This window comes from Pyrgilauda ruficollis, unplaced genomic scaffold (assembly GCF_017590135.1).
Source record: "Pyrgilauda ruficollis isolate IOZ18807 unplaced genomic scaffold, ASM1759013v1 scaffold6, whole genome shotgun sequence".
NCBI lineage: Eukaryota > Metazoa > Chordata > Aves > Passeriformes > Passeridae > Pyrgilauda > Pyrgilauda ruficollis.
This window is the reverse complement of record NW_024527710.1, coordinates 9,176,625-9,204,095: the sequence shown is the minus strand read 5'-3', so window position 1 is coordinate 9,204,095 and position 27,471 is coordinate 9,176,625. Positions and strand designations below refer to the sequence as shown.

Sequence of the window (27,471 nt, the reverse complement as noted above, 5' to 3'; positions counted from 1 at the left end):
GAAATGAACTCCACTTGGAAAGATCTCTCTGAGCAACTGACAGAGATGGAAATCTAACATGAACACTTCACAACATCCTCCCTTTTCAGTTACTTCAGTAACTTTCCAGGGCTAAGGGTGATAAAAGCTGCCCTTTAAACTCTTCTTTGGAAGGTCTGGACAGCCTGGGAAAAAATAACAACTCCTCTAAACAAAAGAAAAAGCCAACTTGATATGGCAAGGGTGCTTTCCCCCCTCTCCAGACTGGACTGAAATTCAGAGAAAAAAAAACACTGGTCAGTGAATAAAGTGCTCTAGATGGTATGTAGAGGTGACCTCACAATTGGGGAATGTGGTTTAACAGTAGTTTTACAAAATGCTGTATATAGTCATGAGGTTTTGAATATTCCCCACTCCTCTGTCTGAAGCAGTAGTCCAAAAAAGGCTGTCTCCACTGACCTATATTAGAGACAGATGTCATGAATTCAAGCAGACATCAATTAATCTAGTAAGTACCACACCGAAATCTTAAGAAGAAGAATGCTACAGAAGGAAAAATGTTTCCTCCAGAAACTTTGCTGTAAATACAGAGCACAACCCTGTCCTGGAAGAACCTTTGCAGTTACTGTGAATAAAAGTGCCCTCACAAAACTAAACAAAATCCAAACTGCTTTAGGAAAAATAGAGAATAGCTGCAACCTTTAACAGTAAGAACAGCTGCAGTATCACGAAGATCAAAAAAACCCTCCTGTTTACTCCATACATTGTTCTAGTGAACGTTTTTCTGCTAAGATAAATGCCTTTTTTTTTTTCTTCCTTGGCTTCAAAGAGCGGCTGTTTGTCTGAAAAGCCTTCTCAACCAACTGCCCACACTGCCACAGGTAAGCACCATGACTCAGAGAACTCAATAAAGTTTGTCTCAAAGAATTCTGAATAGTCCAATTAATCAGACTGTCCTTCACTTTGTATCATCATAACTCCACTGAACACCAGCCCTGCATCCAGTGGTTATTCATGGCTCTGAGATAGGGAGAGAGATAAATGTTTTTTCCAAACTGTTTGGTGAACAGGCTAAAAGGAGAGCTCCAAGGCTGAGCCACAGGTTTCCCTTTTTAACAGGACAAATCCTATCCTCTCCTTGTTAATTCACCAAAATAGCAACACTTGACAAAACCATCTGAGCCAAGTTCCAAGATGTTAAAATACAGCTTTGACTCCTTACAGATCAAGAGTCCCTGACTCAAACAGTCCAGTGACACAGCCACCTCTGGGAATTTCTGCCTTCAATGGTATAAAAAAGGGTCACTAAAAGAAGATGAAAGGGGACAGGAGGAAAGCACCTGACATTTTGCAGCTGTACAGGACACCACTCAGTTTTGAGGTCTTCAAGATTAACTCTTTTAAGGAGCCAGGGAGAAGATATTTCTAAGTAGGAATTTAGAAGTCTGAAATCAACCAGATTTATCCAAACACATTCAATATGGAAATTTAAAATATTGTTTGTTGGCTTTTCAGTTTATTCTTTGATGAGTTGGAACAGATTGCACAGCAGACAAGGCAGGAACAGTACATACATGTTCTCGGTTTTCTGTCTCTCCCTTTGTGGTCCTGATTCTCATTTCTTAGACCAGGAGTGGGGCCGCAAGCTAGTGTTAGAAGTAGCATTTCTGCCTGTTTTCATTTCTGCTGTGAACTGGGAAAGAACCCCATGAGCTTCTCTGTAATGTTAGAGTAAAAAGTATTTCATTAAAATTAACTTAATTGCCTGGTTTTCTCAAAAGCAAATAGAGAAAACCTCACCTCAGCCTCATAATTTAATTCAAACACCCATAACCTCAAAAACATCTTACAGCAACAACTGCTATATGACTCCTTTGCAAACATGTTACATCAGACACAGCTGCCATTAACCTTCCTGCTGCAAAGTAGCCTTCATCATGTTTTGTTTATTGCAATGGGCATCACACACCGTCACCTCTTCCACCAGTCCTAGTCAGCTCTGGGGTGCTACTGACTGGAATCTCCAGTGCAGATTTCTCAAGGATGCCAGCAGCAACATCATGCTTCTTGAAGAAAAAAGGACATCCTAAATTTATCAACGTAATCAAAACTTACTTTGTCCTTCAGTCCTAGAACAACTAAAATAAAGAGGTATTTACTCATCACAACTTATTACCAGGCTTCCTGTCTTAAGACTGGTAACAGAACAAGTGAAATAAAATATCTCTTGGATTTATTTCAGTCTCCTTCATTTCTCTCTTCTGCTAGACACTTCTCAAGCACAACAATAAGGCTTCTTCCATTCTCACAGCATCTCTTATTATATTATATTTATTGTTATTATTAATATATAGTATTTCTTACCTAACAGATGCTAATCACAGCTGCTAAAAGTAGATCTTGGTTTTACTGTTCCTCCTCAGCACACAAGAAGTCTGTATGTGTTTGTTCCACTAAACTCTTTCCTGCCTTGATGACCTACTACACACTCTTAAAATTTATGTATGGCAATCTTAGCAGAATGAGGCAGATAGCAAAGCTTTGATGTCTCTGGTCACATGACAGCAATGCAGAAGACAAAATTAGAGGCAGACTGAGTATACTAAATATGTCTCTTCCCATACACTCCATTTACAAAATCTCCTCAGAGCCAGCTTATAAATTAAGGGCTGACAACTGAGCTGTGTCTGGATACCATGGCAAGTGTGTTCTTCAGGGTAAGTGACAAGGTTCAGAGGAAGGCTTGATAAACAGTATAATGTTCACCTGCTGCAATACACTTGATTCCCATTCAATCATCTGATGAGGGCTCCCTACAAGATTTCCAAGAGAACACAAAAGGGAAGCAGGTTTCCCTCTGCAGGTGGAACTCTGCTGACCTTGCAGGCAGGCACAGAAGGGTTGATGCTTGGTGACCACACACACACCTTCAGTATTTTCAAGAGAGGAAGCTCTTGCATCAGTTTAAGGACAAGCTCACAACTGCTTTGATTTAATACAGGCAGCAACAAATCACCTGCTTCCACACTGTGTGCTGGTGCTTTGCTCTTTATGACCAAAATCAAGAATAAAATGATGAATGCCAGTGTTTTAACATAAATTTCTATCAAAACCAAAATCTCTTTAATTGAAGTTTTGGGAATAACCAATGCTTAGATAGCCCAATTAATTCAATTTTTTTTAAGCTATTCAGGAAGAAGAAGGTCTTTCTAGGAAGATATTTCGTCTCTGAGTTTTAGAACAGATTTCTGAAGGAAGAATACGAAGTGTAGCTTCTATGCACTATTCTCTCAAGAAAACAAAGGAACAGGATGACCTCCATGCCATTTATGAGCTATTAGATATTCCCTGAACAGAGTTTTGCTACTAAAGCAAATTTAGCCTTCTGTGAATGCAACAACTGTAAAACTTTTTGCACGAACAACAGTAGTAGAATAACAATAGTAGGAACTTGTAACTAGCTGTAACCATATTCACTCCAGGAAAACAAATAAACAAACATTTAATTAGGTTAATGCTACTTGTGGTGAAGAGCTACAAGCAAAGTAAGCATTCCACCTTACATATACAAAGGGGGGGAAAAAAGAACTGAGATTTCCCAGTTTTACACAACTCATGTGTCTGGTTAGAAGAACACAAAATGTACAAACTTAGTCCTAAGACAAACATATCAAGAAAGAAATCAATCTCGCACATGAAGAACAAGCCCATCTTTAAAAAGTGTTCATTTTTTAGTGAGCACAATAACTGGAACTATAGGTATTACTTCTATTTTCTCTGTGGCAACTCATGTTGGCATATGTGCTATTGTTCTCAAAATCAAAAATGGGTTGAAAAGCTTATGAGCCATTCCCTTTTGCTTTTAAAATATTGTACTTCAACTTTCTGCCAAGGATATGGAGAACCCCTCGTGTTCAAAGATTTATTAATAATCTCTAGTAGTCCAAAAAGTCCTCTGCTACTTCTTCAGAAATTCTTTCAAGAATCTTACCCAGACATACCATTTCTAAAGCACATAAACTTAGGTATCTACTGCTTGAAATTTTGTTGCTGATATTAAGGAGAGCATTTTTTCCCCTCATCCAAGCAGAACAAAACTCTGCATTTGCTGCACACTTCTACCTTTTCTCTAAATACATTATCACCGTCTCCCCTTATACTCTCAAGAAAACTATTTTTCCATGAGCATTTCTTTCTTATGAAACTGAACTTTTAGGGCAAACAGTATAAAACTGCTCTAAACAATGCCCAGCCATTCATATTTCTTACTTTACATGCTTTTCCCACATGGTTTGATTCATAATTACTTCCAGCTTCAGGAAACTGGCCCTTTTAAAGGCACCAAACATAAGTTCTTGACTTTGTTTGCACTTAACAAATCAAGCAATGAATCAATTCTATCTAAGCTGCCAGCAATTCTGAATTCTACAATTTTTATCTTCTTCATCAACTGAAACTGTGTCTAACACAGGAATCGAGTAGTTACATAATAAAGACTCACATAAGAAATCCTTATCAGAATCCAAAGGATCAAGACTGAAACAAACTGAAATTATTTAGGAAGAGCAAAACAAAACCAGGGATGGCAGTTACATCCCACCCAAATCTGGGAGAGGTTCAATGGATGAACAACAAACAGCCAGGTAACTGAATTGCTATAAATAGCTTGTGTTAATTTTCTTAACTATTTCAACTGCTCAAACAATTAGTACAGAATGGAAGAAATTAGGTAGAAGGAGATGAAATAAAAATTGAAATGAAAGAGAAATAATTAGTTGCCAGAAAAATACCAGTGTCACAAAGCATGCTAAGCCTTTAAAAAATCTTTCAGAAAAAGCATCAGGAGACTCTTCATGTGATGGTCAGAATCCTTTCATTTAGCCCGTGAGAGACACTCTTAGTCTTGGACAGGAGAGGATATCATTGGGACTTCTCATTCTTTTCTTTTGTCCCTCACTCAGGATTGCAGGAATACAAAAAGACAAATTGAAAAAAAAAATGAACCAGGGTAGAAAGAAATCCCACAGCACCAGGCATGGGGAAAGTCCAGCATTCCAACACGTTTACTGCTTATTTTTACAGTGTTTAATGGCAAAGTACCACACAAAGATACAAACAGTTTCAAAGCAGCCTCCCAGCCTAGAAAGAAAATGAGGGGAAGGGGCTCTGTTTCAGTTCTTCATTATTAAAGCTCTGAAGTAAAGAAATTTCAACAAACATAAGTAACCCAATCTGCGTGTTTCCCTAGCCCAAACTCCCTCCATTTTTTTTGGTCTTTTCAAAGTCTAGATCAAGTTTCATTTGAGTTTGCAGGGTGAAGGTTGTTATTTCTGCCTTCCCCCCACCCCTGGCAAGACGCAATTTCTTTGTCTTTTCTTCTTTTTAACACAAAGTTGAAATCATAATGAATATTCAAAAAAATCTTTGCTGCACCTTCCCAATCTATTTTATAATAAAGAAGAAATATATAAATACACAACATTACAAAATGTCTAGCAAAAGACAAAGCCTATTGGAAAAAATATTCCTTCTTTTAGTTAAGTTCTGCTTAAAGAGTCCCAAAGTACACAATATAAAACATGTACCAATACAAAAGGTATCTCATGTGGTTAATAGAGTGTACTCATATTTGTTAATATTATGTTATTGTGATTAACCATAGTGATCTTACAACCATTTTTCCAATTGAGAGGGGCAACAACTTTTTTTTTTTCCTATTCTTACCTTGAAAGAAAATGATAAGACCCTCTGTTTTAAGTGCAAAATGATTCCATGAAACACACGTGTATCTCCTAACATTTGTTAAACTTCATGAAGGACTGCTTCTTTCCCAGTCAAAGTCAAACCCTGGAAAGATTTTTCCATCATTCATCAGCTGAGATTTTGACATCCAAGGTTTTGAACTGACTATGGCAGAAGGTGAAAAGATCTACCAAGTTCCTAAGGGTAACCTTTCTCTGTTTAGAAACATCAAACCCCCAGTGTACCTGCTGAAGTCTCTATGCAAGTAGTTTCTGAAGGATGAGTTTGAAAGAGAGGCAGAAGTGGTCACTAAGCTTCCATCCCACTGAGGAATGACATACCAACAGAGCAGGAAGGAAAGGTGGCACAGAAGCACAATGCAAGGGAGAAGCCCCCAAATCACATGGGTTACAAAAAAGGAGCTTTTCATACACTCAACACAAGTGAATCTATACTTGCAATCTGCCAAGGCAGACTCAAAGCAGTCATTAAGGTGACTAAACCAAGCATTCAGAGAGTACTAAGTGACAGAAGAATGACAATACAACCTTCAGCTTGGCCCACTTAATAAGCATTAAATACAGTCTGTAATTAACTCCACGTTCATGATCCTCCTTTGGAAATCTCATTTAATTCAATACAAACATGGATTCTGCTTGGGGAATGATTCAGAATTTGTAGTGAATGAGACTCTTGTTTCTAAGACCTGGCCAGTCTCAAAGAACTACTACAATATAAATATTTAATAATAACAAAAGCATGCAACTCATTGCCAAGCACAGATGTTAGAAGTGACTGCAAATCTTGGCGTTTGGTGGCACCCAGTAATCCACTGGCTGAGTCACTAAAGTGATTGATAGCCTTAAGTTGTTCAGGAACTATTGCCCCCCCCCTCCCCCGAAAATGAAAATCTGTGAGTTGTATCAAAGTTTTTTTGTGTTTTTCTCTACACAACCAGCAAATGTTATCCTTACAGATTTTAAAAAGGTTCCTGCTGCTTGGGAAAACTCTTTAGCAGGGAGAAACAGATGCAACTGGCCTGTTTCTATACTTAGTGCATATTTTGTTTTGATATTCCAATTCTGGTAATGATGTTATGGTTATTACAAACATGACTAAAAGATAACTTCCTCTTATAACAGATCTTTTTCACTAACCTGGTCCTAAGGAGACTTATGTCTTGTTTTGACTAAGGGAACAACCCATTCATAAACTGCACTGTCTGTGGAGGTCCTCAGTTTTCCACTCACCCTGTGTGTCATTAACAATCCTCACCTGGATACCATCCTGCCCTTTAAAAGCTGTTAGACTTTCTAAAGAAGAGCTTTCCTAGGCTCAGGCATCAGAAAGGAAGCATCTTCCATCTTAATATTCTTCTTTCCAACAAGACTGGTCAGAGGCTGTCATTTCCATACAGCACCTTTTAAAGTGGCCATCCCCTCACAGGTGAGATTCCTGTCCATGCCAGCCTCCCCAACTACAGCAAGGCATTTATCACACACACAGCTCCCACAGAAAACACTACTCAAGTGCTTCTGACAGAATTCCTTCCAAAGTGAACAAATCTGCTTTCATTAGCATTTCCATGAATTCAGAGAGAACAAAACCGTTACATTCCTGTAACCACAGCAGACTGTACTATATCTGAATAACAGCCCTGGACAACTGCAGGGTAGAGGACATTTAAGTAGAAATGCACAAAAAAACTAAAGATGCAAAGGCAAATGGACACATTACTACTTATTTATGTCAAATGTTTTCCTTTCTATGACATTCAAAATGCAAGTCAGAGCACTTAAGGTGTAATGCAGATCTACCTTTGCAGAATATGTTAGTCTTATGGGCCATTAGTTTCAATGACATCAACTGACACAGCCAGCAGCAGGTTTTGAGCAAATTAAAGATTAAGAAAAAAAATCCAAAGAAAACTAATTGTTGCCCTAAGTGCTTCAAGTCACACAAGATTCTCACATGCTGTCAATTAAGTGAACCCTATGAAGTTATGATTTATGGCAAGATTCCACCAGAATGATTTTATCACAACAACAGACAAAATTCAATTATTTCTGCCAATAAAGTCATCAGTGCAGAACATATTACCCCTTTCAACTCAAAGCATTTTTTTAACCAGAAAGTGCTTCTGTGATGGTACCATCTTGACTCAGTCACAGCAAGTATTTTTAACCGCTAAGTCCCACTGAATCCAGTCTGTACTTAGAAATCTGGTATCACAAAATTTCTGACCACAAAAGGTGAACTTGTAGAATGGTAGCAAAGTATGAGCCATTTTTCTTTCAAAATTTATTTCCTATGTTTTATGACATTTTCAGCCATTTTCAGTCTTCCATGCTATTAAAAAGAAAAAACAAAAAATCCAGAATAATTCAGGCCAGAAGTGAAGTCTGCAGGTCATCAGCTCTATTCTCAAAGCAGGATCAGCTTTAATTCTACAGAAGAAAAAAATAAACCACAACAACAACAAAACAAAACAAAACAAAACAAAAAAAAAAAAACCAAAAAAACAAAAAAACCCCAACAAAACAAACAAACAAACAAAAAAATCCCAAACCCACCACACCTAACAATGCTGCAGTTTTAAAAAAAAGTTATTTCACCTACACATAGTACTTGCTTTTTTTTCCTTAAGTTAACTTGTAGTATTTATTTTAATAATGCTGATTTTGTTACAAGTCTTTCTAGAAGCTAACTTTAGGACTTTGAAAAATAAGTATGCATATTTAGAGTACTATACAAGCATATATTTTTGAGTAGTCAACAAAACCCTTTTTTAATCAAACTGATGGAGAGTTTTTATAATGGGTAGTTTTTAAGAAAATAAATCACTGCTCTGGAAGCCCTCTAGCAGGTAAAAACTTCACTTGGCCTCATGCTGAAGACTAAGAAAAAGCAGACCGTGCCTTGGAGAGCTGTAATCAAACAGGTAAGTCAGCAAAGAAGGGGGAAAAGAATGGAACAGAGGCCTGAGGGGAAGGAGGACTCAAGAAGATTTGCCAAAAGCAAAATGAAAAGGACAGTGCAAGCAGAAGGAGAAGGAAGAGGAAGACTGAAGCAGTGGTTTGGATGCAGCACAGACTGGGATGACAGCTGTGTGTGGACAGTCAGCGGGTGTGTTCAATAAATTGGACATTACAAAATACACAAAAATAACCTGGAAAAAAACAATCAGTCTAGCTAAAAACTTAAAAAAATCTTCCGTCTCCAACACCCAGACATTCACTCAAAGGTTACTTTACCCACTTCACAATTTTGGATTCATCTTTTTGCTCTGACTTCTACACATATAAATTGAAGGTAATATATCATGTGAATGTCATTCCACAGTGTTGTATGGGTACACACACTATTGTCCCTGAATCACTAGGATGCCCCAACACAGAAAATTTAACAAAGAAAATGGGTAACTGTGCCACCAGCAGGGGTTCCAGACAGCATGCAACAAAAACTGCATGGAACAGTACATTGAATGAGACCAGAAAGAAACCTTGAGCTATTCATGCAGTCAACGCTATCTTTCCTGACCACTGAATGATATACAGAGCCTTTGGAGGAAAATTAATAAACAAATAACCAATACTCCTTCTTTCTCATACGCATTCTGCAATCTTTTTGCCATATGTTACTACAGCTGAGTTTATGTACCCAGCTGCTTTTGCAAAAGAAGCTCCTACCTAGAAACTTTTTCATCTCCTGCAAGCAGCAGTTCCCAAGACACTTAGGATGCTTTTATTCCATTATGGAAGACACAGGCTGCTCATCACTAAACTGAATTGTTTCACCCTATAGGCATGATATTTTCAAAACATTAAGATTGGGGTTTATATTGACATGACACGTTGTTCAGGGGACGTATTCTCAAGTCATTCAAAGCCACGAGATCGGTTCTGGTCCCTTTTAAGAAGTCTTTTAGTAGTGTTTTTGCTCCCAACACCAAAAAATTCAGTCAGGTTGCTGACCCCAGAAACAGGGTCGCTACTGACCCCTAGCGTTGGGCAGCCCAGGCTCAACTCGAACTGATTTAAGGCAAAAAGCATGAGAAGCATCTTCATCCTTCAGCACTGAATCCTCCTTCTGACACAGCAAGACGTCTGTGCCTTGTGCTGAGGTTCTTTCCGCTCTGTTTTACCGAGAAAAATAGTAGTGTTCATTTTTAAAGGAGCAAGTAGGAAGGAAATATAAACTCCTAAGCATCCCAGCAAATTGTAGCTTCACATTTCTTCTGCTTTCACGTCTGTAATTCATTTTTCATTTGGAAGGTTAAGAGAAGGATATCTAGAGCAGACTGACAGTCATGGCTTCAAGTGGGTATTTATAGACTCCTGAGCAGTTATTAAGGAATTAATGACAGTGAACCACAATCCAAGCTGGCCTGCAAAGCCTGGTGCAAGGAAAGGAGTTGTAATTGTTGTTGCAGGTTGTTGCAGGACTTGGGTGTCCCTGGAAGAAGTGCAGAGTTTAGTGAGCCAGCTGCCCAGGTGACATTAAAATTGCTTACAACAGAAAGCTGTAACTACAGAAATGAAGAATCTCACCGTTCTACTTACAATTTTGAGTCCAGGTTCAGGAGAAATCCAAGTTTGTCATATTCTGGAAAACAAAAGCAAAGGACACAATATCATAAAAGCTGCCAGAGTCTCCTCTGCAAAAGGCACCAAAACTGAACAGCAGCAAGTCCTTATAGCAGCTGTTAATACAGATTATTGTTACTTCAAGGTATTCCCAAATTAACATTTCTTAGTCTCCAGGAAATACCACAGCAAGAGAACACATGGGTAACCATTAATTCAGAAATTACTAGAATTAAGCGAGCTATCCAGAGTGATAAAAAGTATTACTGAAACCACTTATGCAGTGATAAACAAAGCTTTCCTGCTTGCTGTACAAATAATTTTGACACTAAACTGTATGAAAAACATTCCTCCTAAGTTCTGATGCCCAGAGCTTTGAAATTTTTCTTCATTCCTTGTCTATTCCAACCCACAACTTCATAATCAAGCAGCTCTTCTTCAAGAGAAAGTTTTCTTGCCACTCACTGTGGCAAAAATGCTTCAAATTCAGGTGTTGCTCAGTAGGAAACTGCAAAGTCAGTTTATGCCACAAACAGGGGACAGTTACAGAAACAAAATCACTCAGAACATCTGCAACTCATGTACAAAATAAGCTTTCCATTCAGCATCCCTGAATATATTATGATCTTGTAAATCAAACAATGGATACAAAAAAAATAAAACTATTAGAATTCACATGAGATACACACGGAAAAGTGTTCTTGCACTGGGTTAAGCTCAGGACCTCCTCACACTGAGGACCCCTGGGTCTCACAGCTATACAGTAAAAAAAATACAGAGAAGTAAAAGATAACCCAATCAGAGATGAAAAGAAATAAAAAAAAAATTCTCATAAGCTTTTAGAAAGACCTCGTTGGAAATAAGATTACTTTTCACATGAGACACCCCTGGAATTTCTGGTGCAGTAGTTTACCTCTGAAGATCACAAGCTTTTCACACTCTCATTTACCAGCAGAACAGCAAAGCCTAAACACATACCTCAAACACAATGATTGCACCAGATAGGTCAACATAAACTGTGCCATTGGTTTCAATCCCATTAAGATTTAATTCCTGAGCCAAGGGAAGTATTCTATTTGACATCACTTAGGTAACAGAAGCTGCAGAACACGTGCATGCTTGATATTGGCACATACTGTCTGTTCCCTGCCAGCACCCGAGTGCCACCCACCATCCCCACTGCACCTGTGCATCTCTCCTCCACTCTTCAAACACTGACAGTTCTGTTTCCCCCATGTGCTGCTTTCCTCATAATTTCTTCCCAGTTTATTCCTCCCACAAGAAATGATGTCCTGTATAACCTCACCTCCTCCACCAGTAGGATTGTGCATAGGAAGGTATCCACTCCATAAAAAGAAACATGCCTTCAATTTTAGTAACCCTTCTGACTCCCAAAACTAACATGTGTACTAAGCAAACAACCACAAAGAATTTTTTTAATAACTCTTTTTTAAAAACTATCTATAGCCACTGACCCATCTGTCATTAGTCTTATTCAAACCAACATTCCCTTCTTCCTAACAGGAAATACAAAAAGAGGAAATGCAATAAGAGATACATCACCTCATAACTACAACAACATCCTGGATTTTCTATTAACTCAACACTTCATCAGCTTTGCAACCAAAGCACCAGAACACAGACATGAGTTAAACACTAAGGAGAGACCTCCACTGCAATGTTTCACAAGATTTATCTTCTGTTTGTCACAACTGTTTCACCTTCCCTAAGCTTTAAGTTTTCATGTTCGCTGAAATTACTTTGCATCACCTTGCAACAGACACTTCCAAAAACAAGTATTACAAAACAAAACAAAACAACATTTCTGATTTCAAGCCAGATGCAGGGGTATGTTCTTGATTTTCAGTAGGGTGTAAGTACAGTTTCAGGCTGTAACATCAAACCAGAAGCATCCATGCCCCTTCCTCTTGTTGGCGGGTGAGATGCGCAAGCTACTGCAGGCAGAGAAATGCTGCCCTCACCATGGGCCATCTCACCCTCATGGGCACTTTTGGAAGTTAGCATTACTATTCGCTTAGAAATCAATCTCTATCACATGCTGTTTCCCCAGCAAAGATACTAGGACCCTCCAAAATTGCAGATTCAAAGTTATCTTCCTTTTTAGCAAAAAATTGGAGTATTGCTACAGACTTCCAGTGTCATTTAGCTGTATCACTACAAAAATAGGGGCCAAAAGTCTGCCCACATGCTGGCTGGCAGTGGCCTGGATTCACAAAAGACAGATAAAGTCCCAAATATCTGAAGAAAGCCTCACAGAGCCTAGCCGCAGGAAAAGGCAATCCTTGTCTGGAGTTATGTATCTAAATTAAAACAAGATGAAACACAGATCTACACAATCAAAGTACAACTGAATCTAAAATATAGTTTGCTCAGGGTGTGACGATTACAGGAGAGGAACTGATCACACAGCTCACAGCTCAAGAAAGGGGCAATCCAATTCCTATCTTTTCCTCCATTGAAAACAGAGGTGGCAAAGCCTGCCTTTGCACTCATGCCACCTCTCTGTGCCCTTACAGGTTGCTTCCTCCTCCCATAACCTTAGTTTAAAGCCTTACTCACCAAGTTAACCACTTGATATACAGAAATATTTTTCCTCTTTTTCATGTATAAAGATACATGATAAAGAAGTGCGGGAATATTAGAGAAAATAGAAAAAAAACTCAGAGAGAACAAAGTAAAAAGACTTCTCCACCAAAAATCAGCTTGGACCAGCTGGCCATGTTAAGTGTGGTTTGATGTTGGCCTCCACCAACATCATCATGATGATCCTACCCCAGCACCCCAATCATTAGGGGATCTCTGCACTGAAGGACAATGCAGAGCCACTCACAGGTACAGTCTGGAGAACCCCCTTCACATTCAAGCATGTTGGTAGGTCTGATCCAGCCCAGGTTATGTCTGACCCACCCAATTCCAGAGCAGACACCTCTATGGCTCTGAGGCACAGGATCTGCTTTTAAAGCAAAAGATGAGTAAAGGTAATAAAGAACTTAGTTTGCATCCCTCGAGAGAACATCATGGAGTAATCTGAACAAGACTTTATTATCAGCCCACAGAAGACTGAAAGGCCCATGAAAGATAAAAGTAACATTATTAGAAGAGCACAAGTCATTCTCAAGATCACAATCACCTGTGCTAAGGACCTACAGATCTCAGCTGACAGTGTGGTACAGCAGTGCAGAGAAATGAACAAACATGGGAAATGAAGTTTCATCATGCACCATCTTGCATCATAAAAACAAGAGGTCATCTTAGGTCAAAACCAAAATGCATTTCTACATTTCCAGGAAGATCAGAACTGAATAAGAACCTAAGAACTGACAACTATTTCATAATAAAGCATGTAATTGGGATTACAAGAACAGAAATAGAGCCAAGCATAGCAATTTCTATAAATTATGCAAATCCTGTGCCAAATCCAACGTTGGCATTAACATGGAAATTCCTCCAAAGAATCCAACAGAAATCCAGCTACCAGGCTGCAAGTGAGAGATGCATTGTCTCATGTCTGAAAACTCCATGCAGACCACCCAGGAAGCCATAAAGTCCAGTGTACAGTATCTAGCAACTATTCAAGTTGCCTTTTGCATCTGCAGCCAATACAGCTATATAAAAGCAAAATGGGCAAAATTTTCTCTGTATGCTACTAATCTGAAATCAATAATCCAGGAATTAACTTGGCATAGTGGTTTTATTGTTTCAAGCTACCTGTAACCAATTTCACTGATACTAACCCTTGAGTGCTAAACCTTTTAGCAGCCAGCTACTCAGAAGCACAGTACAAATAACTTTGCCTACAGAAACAGAAAATTAAACTTTTTTTTTTAAAAGACAGATTACATGCAGTTCTAGCTCTGTGTTTAATTGGCAATTGCAAGTACAGGAAGGAAGGCAGAAGATTCAATTTCTCTGTTTTATTCAAACTGTTTGTGTTTGTCAAAGAAATCAGTATGATTCTCAAGAGACAAAAGTCCTGTCAAGGATGCTCAGACCACCCTGATACATTTCATCCTGTCCAGTGCAGGTTGGTCTCTGCAGAACTGAGGATCCATATGAGCCAAGCCCTGGTCACTATTCACATGCAAGTTCTACATCTGCAGCAAAGGCCACAAGTAAAATAACTTATTCTGCAATGAAAAAGGCCAAACACATCACATTCACCTTGGACTAAGAAAACACATATGGACAGTTATAAAAGTTCAGCCGATGTAAAATAATTCTTCTAGAACTCAAGAGACAAGAAAGAATTAATGAAAAAAAGTCATGTTAAATGGATCAGCTGAAAAGGACAAAAGAAAACTTTTATTCCAAGGTTAAAAAAATAGCAGTCAGGACTACTGAGCAACAATCAAAGTCCTGGATAAACAAAGACTTAACATTGTATCCTTTCCTTAGGATTTTCACTTTAACCTCTTCAGTGATGGAATTTACAGATGAAAACATTACCTTCTATTTAAATAACCTGGGAATAAAAAAGACTGCAAAGGCAAGTTCAGGAGTGGTAAAGCTGAGGCCACCCGAGCTTCTCAGCACAGCCCTGCATGGACTGCATGCAGATCTATGTTTCAGCTTCCTCTTCACTCCCACTCACGCTTTTGCATACACATTTGCCAGCCTTTTTCTCCAGGTTGCCAAGTGACATCAAGGAAAACACCAAGAAAACTGGTAAGACAAAGCCCAGCCCCTGGTGCCCTTCCCTGCTCTGTAACAATCACAGCAGGAGCAGAAGTGACACCTGTAAAGCTAAGTGCCCAGCCCCTGCAGCCCAGCACCAGAAGCTTACCTCACCAATCTACATCTACACATCCCAATAAAACTATTGCAGCCTCCAATGGTAGAAAAGCAACTAACTGCTTTAAGCTGAATTTAGGAAAAACCCCAACAGGAAGATGAAAAATTTCCTCCTATGATCTGCATGTGCCCTTTTGCTTTTCCCAGGAAGTCATCTTTTTCAAGCCAGATTACAGCCTTTGCTGAACAGTTGTTCCATTTACTGCCATGAGTCCACTTGGCAAATGGAGTTAATGCTGCCCTACTGAGCCTCCCAATATACTCTTTATTCTATAAATGTTATCGTATTTCCTAATAAAAGTCAAGAACAATATTAACAAAACAGTAATCTATATTGGCTTTCAGTGACTTACAAGATGTGCTGATTTGATGCAGAGATGTCACATGAGAGACAAAAATCACATTGAAATACTTTTAATTTGAGGCATTCATTAAGCCACTTCTTAACATTTGCACCTCAAATCATTCACAGCTGTATTTTCAACTGGAGGAATAGAGCATTAATAAGAAGACAGATGATGATAGTGAACACACTGGCAAAGTCACATAAGGACTACGAAACTGCTTCATGACAGTCACTGGCAAAGATTCAAACAGCTCCCACAGTCTACACTCAGAAAAATAAAGAATGAAGTAGAACTTCATAAATCAAAAATGAAAAGAAAAAACCATTTCTGCAGAAAAAAGCCACTAAAACCAGCAGAGAAAATACATGTATTTACCTTTTTTCTTTCTGCCTTAACAGGAATGAAGAAATGTACAGCATAGTAAGTTCATCTCTCCTTTCACATCTTTATCACATAGAGCTAGGACAGAAATGCAATTTGGGTGAAGAACCCCAATATGCTAAAACCACATTAGCTCCAAACTTTAATTAAAGTTGCTTTCCTCAAACCAAGAACACCTAAAGTTAATTACCACTGACTTGAAAAACCAGGAAATATCAGAGTTTGCAACTGTAGACATTTGTACTATCAGAGTATCATTGAGAAATCAAATAAACAGCAAGGAATCTTATGCAAGTCACCAATGTTTTTCTCTTATGCTAGGAATCTATCACTACTCTACCCATTTGATACCTCGTGCAGTTGCATTTCTATTCCTGGCCTTCATCCATACCACTCTCCATCCAAAACGTAGACAAGTAGTCACCAAATTCACTCTGGAGTTGTATTTGGTAGGACAGACAGAGGGTTATTCTCATTCTTCACAAAATGGTTATCTGAGCATCTTCAGCAGCTGAATGAAACAGAGAAAGCTTCCTTCATGGTTCTCACAGCTTTTCCCAAAATGGTTATGGACTTTGACTTAAGGAATCACAAACAGCAAACTCCAAAATAAGCGCAGATTTAAATTCTCAGATAATTACTCCACTCTAAGTATGAACTCAGCCTTTGGAAGCATAGTCTTAGATGTGGGCTTAGATGTGGGCACAGTTTGGGAATCCAGAAGAGTTAATACACGCAAACAATTTGAGCAAGACCTAGGTAACACTTCGTTGCTTGTAATGTTGAAACTAGCACCTTTTAAGCCTGCAAGTGAGAACATCTGCTATGAATCAGTGGTCAGTACTGCGATCAAACATGTCTAACAAGAGCATAAGCCTACAGCCCAAAGGTATTCAGTATTTTCAGCAAGCTCAGTAGCATCTGGGAAACTTGCACATCCAGTGCACTTGTATCCAAGGCTTAGAGAAGAAAAATTTAGCTTGCTGTCAGACACAGGAGGTAGGAAAAAGTCTTGAACAAAAATAGCAGGGGTATAAATCTAACTTTCAAGATCCAATGTTTGATTTGGTAGCAACAAAGTAAAACAAAGCAACTAGAGAGGAAAGAAAAAAATAAAAGGAGCACTAGCTGTCTATGGCAAGTGAGTGAAATCTAGGTCTGCTCAAACACCCTGTGTTTGTTTCCCCAACTTCAGAGAAGACACCCTTCTTTCTGAAATGGTTTCAGCTGAAACACTGGCCTAGACATAAGATCAAACATTTATCTCAGCTGCTCAAGCTTTATCTCTTAAGGGAACAGACAGAAGAGAATTACAAAAACATCTGGACTTGTAAAGGCTGGACCAGAGCATGAACCTCATGGTTCAGCCTCACTCAAAACACATTTGGCTCGCATGCCCTCTACCCAATGAACCCTCCTATGAAGCATTACATTAAAGCTCCACAGCCAGATGAGCTTCTGAACACTCAGTTCAGAAAGTCTATCCAGAAAAACATAGACAGTGTCATTAATCTGAGTTGCATAAGGACAGATTTCCAGCACTTCTGAAAACTGAGACTTGCATGTGGGACAAAGTTAAGGGGAAAGCCAAGATAAGGACAAACAGTCAAATCAAGTATGATACAGAAACTGCACAAAGACATTGCCCTTCACATGGCATGATTAACAGGTACTAAAAAGCACTTCTAAGCTGTTTAATATGCAAATATAAGTACCAGTTTTAAGCAGCATGAAATCTTAACAGGGAGACTATTATTCTCAGCTGGTTTTGACTAATAAAGAAAAAGGTATATGTAATTTTATGTTTCAAAGCATATAACTTTAGCTGAAACATCACCTACTGGGAATGGCTGGGCCTGGAGCTGCCATGGTTTCTGTGGGTTCTTTCTGGGCTCTGTCTTTTCCTGGGTCTGCAGCAAGGTGAGATGGGATGGACAGCGGAAGCACAATAGCCACAGTTTTTCTCTCTCTCCTTCCTGTTCAACAAGGAAAGCTATCCCTCAGTTGGACAGATATCACATATCTTGACATCTTATTCAACATACCAGTTCAGAGCAAGGTGAAGCTTGCAGCACAGTAAGTGCAAAGCACTAAACACAAGAACAATAAACATACAGCTTTCTCGGGCATTTCTGAGCCTCCCTTCTCAAATATATGAGTTTTTTTCACATTTCTTCAATGAAGGAAGTCAGTCTTGTTGCAGCGAAAGGGTTTACAAAAGATCAAGTCTTACTGTCTCAATTCCTAACCAATCCAAGCTCGAGTTGTAAAATGCAAGCAGAACAAAGACCAGTTCTTTAAAAACAGACCCAGGCACTCCAATGGCTCACATGAGCCTGTTTCCCACCCTCCATATTAACAGAACTGCAAAAGACACAGAGCAGTTGCACTGTTTTTCACCACTAAGTTTACTTTCCTATTGGAGGAAACATTTATGGTTAGCTCCATAGATATAAAATCTGTGGTTAAAATTCAAGCAAGGTTATCTCAAACCTATGCAACTTCTGCCCTACTTCTGCAGACTGAAGAGACCACCACCCAATACAGGAGACAGGCAACAACACACTTCAGTTATGAGACATTAACTAGTAAGAGAGAATTAATAGAGGATTTCTTCCCCCCACATACACAACAACATATCCATCTGGCACCCTAGAGACACTTCCACATCAGATCATGCACTAAGAATAGATCTGTTTCCAGATACAAGTTTTAGAGGAGATACAGGGAGAGTAGAAAAAGTTTGAGGTGTTTTAAACAAAGTAAATTACTACCACTAGTTCAGGGGTTAGTAAATCAGGTGCGTGTTCAAGCTTCGATGTTAGTGTCAGGCAGCAGGTTCTCTTTCAAAGTGTGCAGGCAGAAGACAGGTGCTATGTTGGAAGGCAGCATGTTCCCCCTATCAACCTAAGAGGAAAGGCTGGCAAGCAAGATAAAACATAAAAATCCAAGCAAAGGTTTTGTCTTTTGTCTTTTTGTGGAAGACAATAAATATCCCCATATTTTAAGAGTTAAGGGGTGTAAAGTTATGAGAGCAATTCTTAGCCTTTCCCTTGCATTTCATATATCATTACATACACACTGTAAACTGAATTTCATCAAGTATCATGCTCACTGTGGCATGCCTTGGCTGCAGCTTGCACATTACACACAGCCAAATGGAGAGTTACTGATCTAGTGAAGTGCTCCCAGCACAAAAGAATTTTTAATTTCTGGTTCAGTTTAATTGTAGGTCATGCTTAGGTTCCAAACAAAATGAGATTGGGAAGGATTTGCCCTGGGGTTCAATAATGCTGGTCAATCTCCACCCAAAAAAAAAAAAAAGTTTCCAGCCCTATTGGTTTAGTTACGACTTCTTTCGTCTTCTCCTTCCTGGAAGCATTCCTCATGTCCTTCCCCAAATAACTCAGCTGTTTGTTTAGCTGGGAAACTATGCTAGTAGCATGAAATAGTTTTTCTTCAGCTGGTAGATGACATCATCTTAATGCCTTTCACATGAGAAGAGGAGCACAAACTGCATCATCAACACGTGTCCAGGTCGTTTCCTCGCTGGGTAAGGGAAGAGTCCTGCGGGTTAATCCTTCTGTCGTACTAAGGCTCTTAACTCCCACTGCACCTAGGAAAGGACCTATTTACCCTTTGGCTAGGTGGCTGATTCCCACAGAAGCCTGACTCAGTGTCCTGCCTCCCAACATGGCTACCATGTCCAGTTAAGTAGAAGCCTTGTCATGAGGTGGGAGATAGAGAAGAAGGCAATGTTGTACCTGAGCCTATTGTATGTCCAACGGAGTCAAAGGAAAGAACGACTGAATCTGTAACACAAGAGTACAAGTTCATTTTCCCCTTTTTTTCAGCAGCATTTCTTGCTGTAACATTTTTTTGTTATTTTGCTTAAGCAATTCCTTGTGCTCCTTTCTGCTAGGAAGCAGAACAACTTCTTCACCGACCAGACAAAACAACAGACACCTTGCAAAGGCAGAACAACAGAGTATAAAGTAAATCACAGTGCTGTTAACCAATGAAGTAGCCACAATTCATTGAAAAGAATTTCATTTTATGTCTAATAAACTTGGTCAACTGAATAATAACGTGCTTTGACTACTGGCCTAGAGAGCTTTTTCTTATCAAATATATTCCCAATATTTCGTCCCCACTTAGGGGACTTGCCTGTTATGATCAGTTCTTCCCTGACATGGTTTGCTAAGCCAAGCACTTTGTGCTCCTTGCACTCCATGCTCACCATGTTTCCCACATCTTTACTCACAGTAGTGGCTTCCAACCCAATGCATTTCAATTCATCAATATCTTTTCACCTTTACACTCTATGCAACACATGCGCCAAGCTTCAAGAAAATATAACCTCTCTACTTAATACCCTTTTATTTTTCTATCTCAGAATCACAACAATGCTTCTATCCATGACTGCAGTGGCAACTCTTGCTCACCAGTTAATGCCTAACACTTTCAGTCACTGTTTCATATGATGCTTTGCTTCACCTGCGGTTTAAAGACCATAGTTTTTATACAGGCAACATTTGGCCACATAGAAACCCTTAGTGCCGGCTTGCACTCAGCTCACCCCATGATCCAGACCCCTTTATAAGTCATTCATTTTCCTCATATAGGACCCTTCCAACCTAGAATTTGTTTGCAAAATTATCAGTAATATTTTATATTCTGTTCCAAGTGGAGTGGTCTGTGCTCTCTTGGATCCAGCATTATGGTAGTAACATTAAAAAAAAATAAAAAGAAGATATTACTACTCTCAAAACTTACTCCAACAAAAATAAAAATCCATCTGGACTTAACAACTGTATTTCCTCTTTTGGGAATAAAATTCAGACATCATTATATTATTCTAAATAGCAAGGAGTTTAATTCATGTTAACTGCATTAACTTAATTTGTCATCAATTTTAAAGTATCTCTGTGGGGTTCTACTTTTAAAAAACTGTTGAGATTTTTATCAACATAAAGTACTGCTTTGTAGTTAATGTCAAATTTAAAAGCTGTTAATTTTCCTGAAATATATTTTGCAATCAAACACTGCACATGAAATATTAGGACTTATCTAAGAATGGCTGAAAAGCACTGCAAGCACCAAATTAATAACATTATTGCAACCCACGAAACAGTATAAAGTTTCATTCCCTTAACTGAGAACATTATCTTCCTCATATAAAAAAAAAAATTTACAAGCAGATTAAGAGCTCCCTTTTCCAATCCAGTCCTTCATGCTACTATTAGTTTCAACTAATCAAATTCACTATGAATAACCTGTATTACAGTCAACTCCACCTAGACCTCCAGAAGTAATTTCGCTAAACATGGACCTTTATTAAAACACTGTGTTTATTTCTGGTATTAGCACTTCAAAAGTGCAGAAACTGTAAACCTGAAGAAAGCTGAGAACATAATAATATGTCACTTTTCTTCCACCCCAAAAAGCTACTCACATCCAAATTCAGAGCTACAGGTTATTTCTGTCAGAAGTTCATGGAGACAAACATTTCTTTAAAGCAAGCCAGATTTACTTGCAAATACACTGAGTTCTGCCTCCACAAACATAAGAAGAAAAGTTTCTTTGCTTCTATTTTCACATCTCTTCCAGTCATCGCTCAGTTCAAAATCCTCCTGACTTTCTAGGGGGTCTTTCTTGCTGAGACAAAGTGGCAGCTCTGTCTGTGCCCAGCGCCTTTTCCCAAGCCCCAGAGTGTGCTCTACCTTTCAAAGACAATCTTCAAAGGTTTTATCTTTCAAAACTCATTAAGATACAATGTAAAACATATCCACCTACATACACCCTTGCTTTAGGTGCCAGGAAGTGTTTGTGCCTGAAGGAGCCAGTCCCCAGCCTTTCAGATACTTATTTCCATAAATAAACTTAAATTTTTGTCCTCCTGCCTTAACTGAAGGGCAGCCTTTATGCCTAAATCATGAAATCTGACACACAGTAACTTGCCAATATGTACAGCTTAAGGCTGCACACACCACAGTGCCAGTCTTTTACATCTGTTTTCATGTTAACTACAATCTTTTTTTTTCAGTGGATCTAGCAGCTTAAAAAAGAAAAGGAAAAAAAAACCAAAACAAGATATAGCAAAATCCAAATGTAACTCTGGATCTTATCCAATCCATCAGAAGAAGCAAAGACAGCACAAGCACTCACTCAATTTAGAAGGCACTCAGTGCCAGGAATGATGATGGCTGAGACCTCACCAGCCAGACTGCAAAGGTGCTTTGGGTCACTTTGTGTCAGCTGTGGGTTTAAGTTGCATCGGGACCAATGCTCTGGGTCACTTTTTCCTCACTCCCACCATCCAGTTAGAGCATCAAAAATTGGACCAATATACAAATGTGCTCCATCATCCCCCATAAAACAGTGCTGTGCAGGGCTACCTGAATGCACTCCATCACAGCCCCTTTGGAATGTGGAGGAGTGTTGCATGAGACCCTGTTCCACTGCTGTGAAACCAACACAGGGATCCCATTTCATTCAGGAAAAAGGAGCTCGAAGACAGACTCTACAAAGACCCTCACTGCTGCTCTGGAAACAAATTTAAACTCATTTCCAACAATGCTCCACACAGGACCCAGAACTGAACATACCTTCAAAGGAACACAACTGGACTTGCACAGATCTGTTCTGTAGTAAAAGAAAAAACAAAACCAGAAACCAAACCTCAAAAAAACCACCTGCAAGCAAATCTGTGATGACTACATTTATTGTTGCACTTACACCACACTCCAGCTAAGACATCCAGGTATGTGGACTCATTGTCTTTCAAGGCAAGGGATGCCTTTCAAATGTTGCTAACCCCTTATCTTTCTCAGAGCCTGGATAACTGTGCAACACGCTCCCCTGACCCCAAGACAGACAAATTAAATCATCCATCTTGCTGCATATATTGTGCATCCTAGCTCAGGGCATTTCTGGACAAACTGCAACTTGTAATACATTGCTGTATCTTTTCCAGTACTCTGGTTTCCAAACAGAAAAATAAACAAAGATTTGAATCTTCACAAATGAGCTTACCAACAAACTGAGATTTGTAGGAGACAAACAAAGCCATGCTGAACAACATCTGAAGTCCACACACATCACTAGATAAACATTTAACATGGGTACCGCACTGAAGAGATGTATGGAAACAGCTCTTAAAAGCCCAATTGTGTCAAGTTCTTAAAATCATGTAGGAACAAATACATGGATTCATTTCCAATACAAATACTAGCCTTACTTTAATTTCATCATTGAAGAAAATGCAATATACAAACCAAAACAGAAGCAGTGGCAACACATAATGAGAACTGCAAATATAATCCACATTCAAACAAGAACTGTACATAAACTGTATGTTTACCTAAGTGTTGTTTCAAAATTTCAGTTAAGATTTTTATAGTAAGTCCCTCCAAAAAGCCACTAACTTTTTATTGCTTTTTACAGATTCTCCCTGCAAGGATTTGTAGATATTTGTCTCAACCTATTGGAAACCAAAGAAGCTGAACCAATAACTTCTCTTTTTTGCAAAACCAGACTTCAGCAATAAAGTAACTTCCCCAAGAAAAACAACACGATTGCGTGCTGCTTTGGAAGTGGTCCTGAGAAACCACAAACTGTCAGTCCCGCTGGAGTTGTAAGAGTTTAATAATAAAGGCTTAACACAGCCTCAATACCACATACCATTACAGCAATACACTCCACAAGCCAAGCCAAACAGGGAATACAAGAACACATCACAACATAAGGCTGTGATTTGGCACATCCTTATTCAGATGCTCAAGCTCTGAGGTCTCTATTGCTTTCTTACATGCATAATCAATGTTTCTCATTCCATACATCCCTGTTCTCCAGATACTTTGATGGATTCCTACAGAACTACAACCTGTATTTAATAACATCTAATGTAATTCATACCTCCAGAGCTTGCTCAGAGACCAGATATCCTGCAGAGCTCCATCAGCTGGCCTGAGGATAGCAACTGCAGTAATATTATCCAATAAAATTTTGATTCAGAGTCAAAAAAGAAAAAAATTAGGTGCTTCATTTTTATCACGGAATTAAAAGAACATCCTTAAGGGTCTGTCATCCATCTGTCTCCCTTTTTCTGCTGAGTACTGAAAAGTATAGGATCAAACATCCCAATGGCCATCAAAATTTATTTTCTCTTTGAGATCAATATTCTGGAATGTGACATACCAGAGAAGGAATATTTAATGCCTGAAACTCTTCATAACTTGCTGACAAAGAGATCAATAACAACAAAAACTATTCTTATGTTTCACCTAGTCAAGAAATGAAGCACACAAAAGCAATCTCAAACACATTATACTGTCAGGATTCATTTGGCAAGAAGATCTTAGAACATCTCCTGCCCCAAAGAAAAAATATTTTGAATAAGACCCTCTCTTATGATGACTATGCAACATACTGAATAATTCTTATATCCAAAGAACTGAAGGGAACTAAATAATTTCAATTCTGTCTTAAGAGATCTCACTCAGATACCCAAAGTATGAATATCCTTCCTCAGATTCAGTAAAACATAACTGCCTGCACTTAGAAATTCCTCAAAAGGGCAACCTTCACTTCCTAACACATTGTTTTGCATGCTGAAGATGGATTTAGGGAAGGGCTAAGTAATTTACTCAGTTTAATGACAAATGCCATCCTACTAACTTATTAAGTATCCTACTTTTGCATTAATGTTGGGCTCCCCATTCCCCCAGCTTGGTCTATTTTGTTTTACTAAGCTCTTTCTTGTATAGTGCCAAGGATTTTCCTACTTGACACCTTCTTTTCTGAACACAGTGAGGCAGCTTCATGTTAAGGGCACCAGTCACTACAATAACATCTTCTGTACCACAGTTCATGGATGTTCCAAGTGACTCATATTCATCATTTAAAACTCAAAGCACTAATTATAAGACACCACCTAAGCTCCACTTCACACAGCATCAGTGAAGGTCAAAGGAAACACATATCATACCCCTCTTACTGATAATCTCAGCTCCAACACACATACTCTGCCAAAAACAATCAGTACTGCTCCCATGTTTAGATGCCACAAGGAGTTATGATCTCAAGTGTATTGTTTGAGCAGCATAATTCTAACATTTTCAACATCTAAGATGAGAAATTACATATAAAGATGACACAACCAGAGCACAGGCACACTTCCTAATCACAGATGTGATAGCTAATAGCAGCAAATAAAGGGACTGCAAGTTTTGGCAAGCCAAACATATGCAGAGTTTCAGTCCAGTGCTGTCTGCAGCTGATAGGAGATCCAGGTTCAGAGTTCAAAACTTAGTCCCTTTATGAGAAGAGAAAAGTCACTCAGCAACAGGACACATCTTCAGCAACAGGAAACATCTGATTGTAAAGAACATTTCCAATAAACTCTGGGTTTAATAAATTGTCTTAAAACAAGGCTGCACTAAATTTGAATGCCTGTCCTGTGTGCCACCTGGCGATACTTATTTTGGTATGGAGATGTGGGAATAGGACAATGCTTGTTTCAAATAATGTACCTGTGAGGGAAGATTCATCCTCATTTGACAACATACATCATTGAGAGATATCATAATAATTGAAATATCTCATTGTTAATAGCAATTCCCTTATGCACTGCACAAATTGAAGTTTCTGCATTGTTGCTCTAGCCACTATCTCTTGAAATACCATTCCCATTTACAAAGCACACAGTACTGAAGGTCCATAGGTTTTCTCTCCATTTTTGTGGCTCATCCAAAATACCCATTTTACTGACATCTAACTTCACAGCCAAGCTTAGATCTGAACCCAAACTCCTTGGTCATCCAATCCATGCAGATATAAGGTCCCTTTTGTGCTTCAGCCTGGAGCCAGCCAGCTTCTGGAGCTTCTCAGCTGGAGCGCTGAGGCTCAGCACAAGCTCGGCTGCAGGGAAGGGAGGCACAGCTGGCTCTGAGTGAGTCTCTGCAAACTAAGCCACAGCCAACAAGGGTAATTTTGCTATAACCCATGCAGCCATGATTAAATTGTTTCTCATCTACAAAAATAAACAACCTGATTTTTTCCAAAGACCCTTGGATAAAAGCCTTGAAAGCTAAGAATGGATATAGCAAAGTACTATCACTTGTCTGAAGAATTTAATGTGGCATCAAGGTCTACTGGTTACACTGTAAACAGAAAAGTCATTCTCTATCACCTCTCAATTTCCTGTCATTTAATTGAAAATACAGCTCTCTTAGTGATACTGAACTTGAGAGTTGTAGTAATATTCCTTTAGGCAATTTTTATGTATTTCATGGAACCTAACCAACCTTTTTACACTTGCTGTTTTGTGCATTACTCCTTTTTCATCAGGACGTTTGTTATGAAGTGGTAAACGAACTGAACAACACTCATGTTCTGAACAGATGTATTTTTAAAATGGTTTGAGCATGCCAATTTTCTTTATTCTGCAATGAATGAATGGAATGAAAAGATGTGGCGTCCTGCGCCAGCTGGCAAATGCTTCAGAAGGATATTACATTGCTATTGTCTTCAGCAGGGCCCAAATAACTGTTTGGTGGCAGGAAGGGCTGGTATGTTTTGCTCATAAGATCAGTATTTATTTGGATCTACTACATAACTTCGCAGGGCCATGATCAACATGGTGCTTCACTGAGCATCAGGGACACGCAGCTCCTCCGTGTCCATCACAGCTCCCTGCTCCAGGGAAAGGCCAACAACACCTGCTTCCTACCTTGCACTTTCCAGAAAGGAGGCAGACAGTTCCCAGAGACAAAGGACAAGGTGAGATCAAGGTGCTGAAGGCATTCAATGAAGATACACTTGGCTTTGAGGAACACAACTCCAGAGAAGGTACAGAACTACCATAAAGTCACAAAAACACCCAGGCCAAACTCTACCAATAAAGCTGGCATCCAAGAAGTTATTTTCCTGACAATGAGAAATCCTTTATAGCTAATCCCAAATAGATTCTCAGTATTTTAAGGAGTTCATTATCTCCTAAGAGAAGCCTCATATTTTGGTTTCAATTATTACTGTAGCACAAAGTCAGTCATACTCCCAAATTCCAGAGAGGAACATGCAATAAATTGCAAAACAGTACAATTTCTCTCTTTGAAGATAGCAATCTATGTGGCAAGACAGAAAATAGGTACTGGCAGTTGGGAAATTACACAGCACAGAGGAAATTAATTCTGTATTTTCATATTGCACAAAAAGCATATATTGTTAGCTTAGATACTATAAAACACAAAGCATTTATAATTCGAAATAAATTGCTTTAGTCTTGTAGCATTTTTTCTAAATATGGACTTTTACGTTAATAAAACACAGTTTGTGCCTCAAACTTACATATACTCACACAACTGTCAGAGAACTCTGGAAGGCTGATGCACACTAGTTTCTTATGGTTTCTTTATGGTTCACATAAATGAAGATATCTACACACAATTAATGACAATCAGGACAACTATTTTATAGACTGGTCTTGGTTTTATGCCTATTGAGCCAATCAACTATTTTTTCCTCCCTTTCCCTCACATGCAAAAACCTTTTCATTTTCCAAGCTAACTCTTCGAAACCCCTCCTTTCTCAAAAGCAGAAGTACAAATACTTCCATCAGGAAA

The 27,471-nt window shown here is 38.9% G+C and overlaps 1 protein-coding gene across 10 annotated transcripts in view; it reads right to left on the bottom strand.

Annotated features, from left to right (window-relative positions):
• ST3GAL3 (ST3 beta-galactoside alpha-2,3-sialyltransferase 3) overlaps window positions 1-27,471 on the bottom strand; it is a 187,325-nt gene that overhangs the window by 117,690 nt on the left and 42,164 nt on the right. For 4 of the 10 annotated variants that reach the window (XM_041483427.1, XM_041483431.1, XM_041483428.1 and 1 more), the window contains exons 3-5: window positions 19,612-19,659; window positions 17,689-17,823; window positions 10,284-10,326 (exon numbers count right to left, since the gene is read on the bottom strand). The exons of 1 other annotated variant lie outside the window; for it this stretch is intronic. In XM_041483427.1, coding sequence (XP_041339361.1) covers window positions 10,284-10,326; window positions 17,689-17,823; window positions 19,612-19,659 — 226 coding nt within the window. Of the gene's footprint in view, window positions 1-9,410; window positions 10,003-10,283; window positions 10,327-17,684; window positions 17,824-19,611; window positions 19,660-27,471 lie in introns of those variants that run through there. 5 more of the 10 variants (XM_041483430.1, XM_041483435.1, XM_041483434.1 and 2 more) reach the window with 4 other exon arrangements.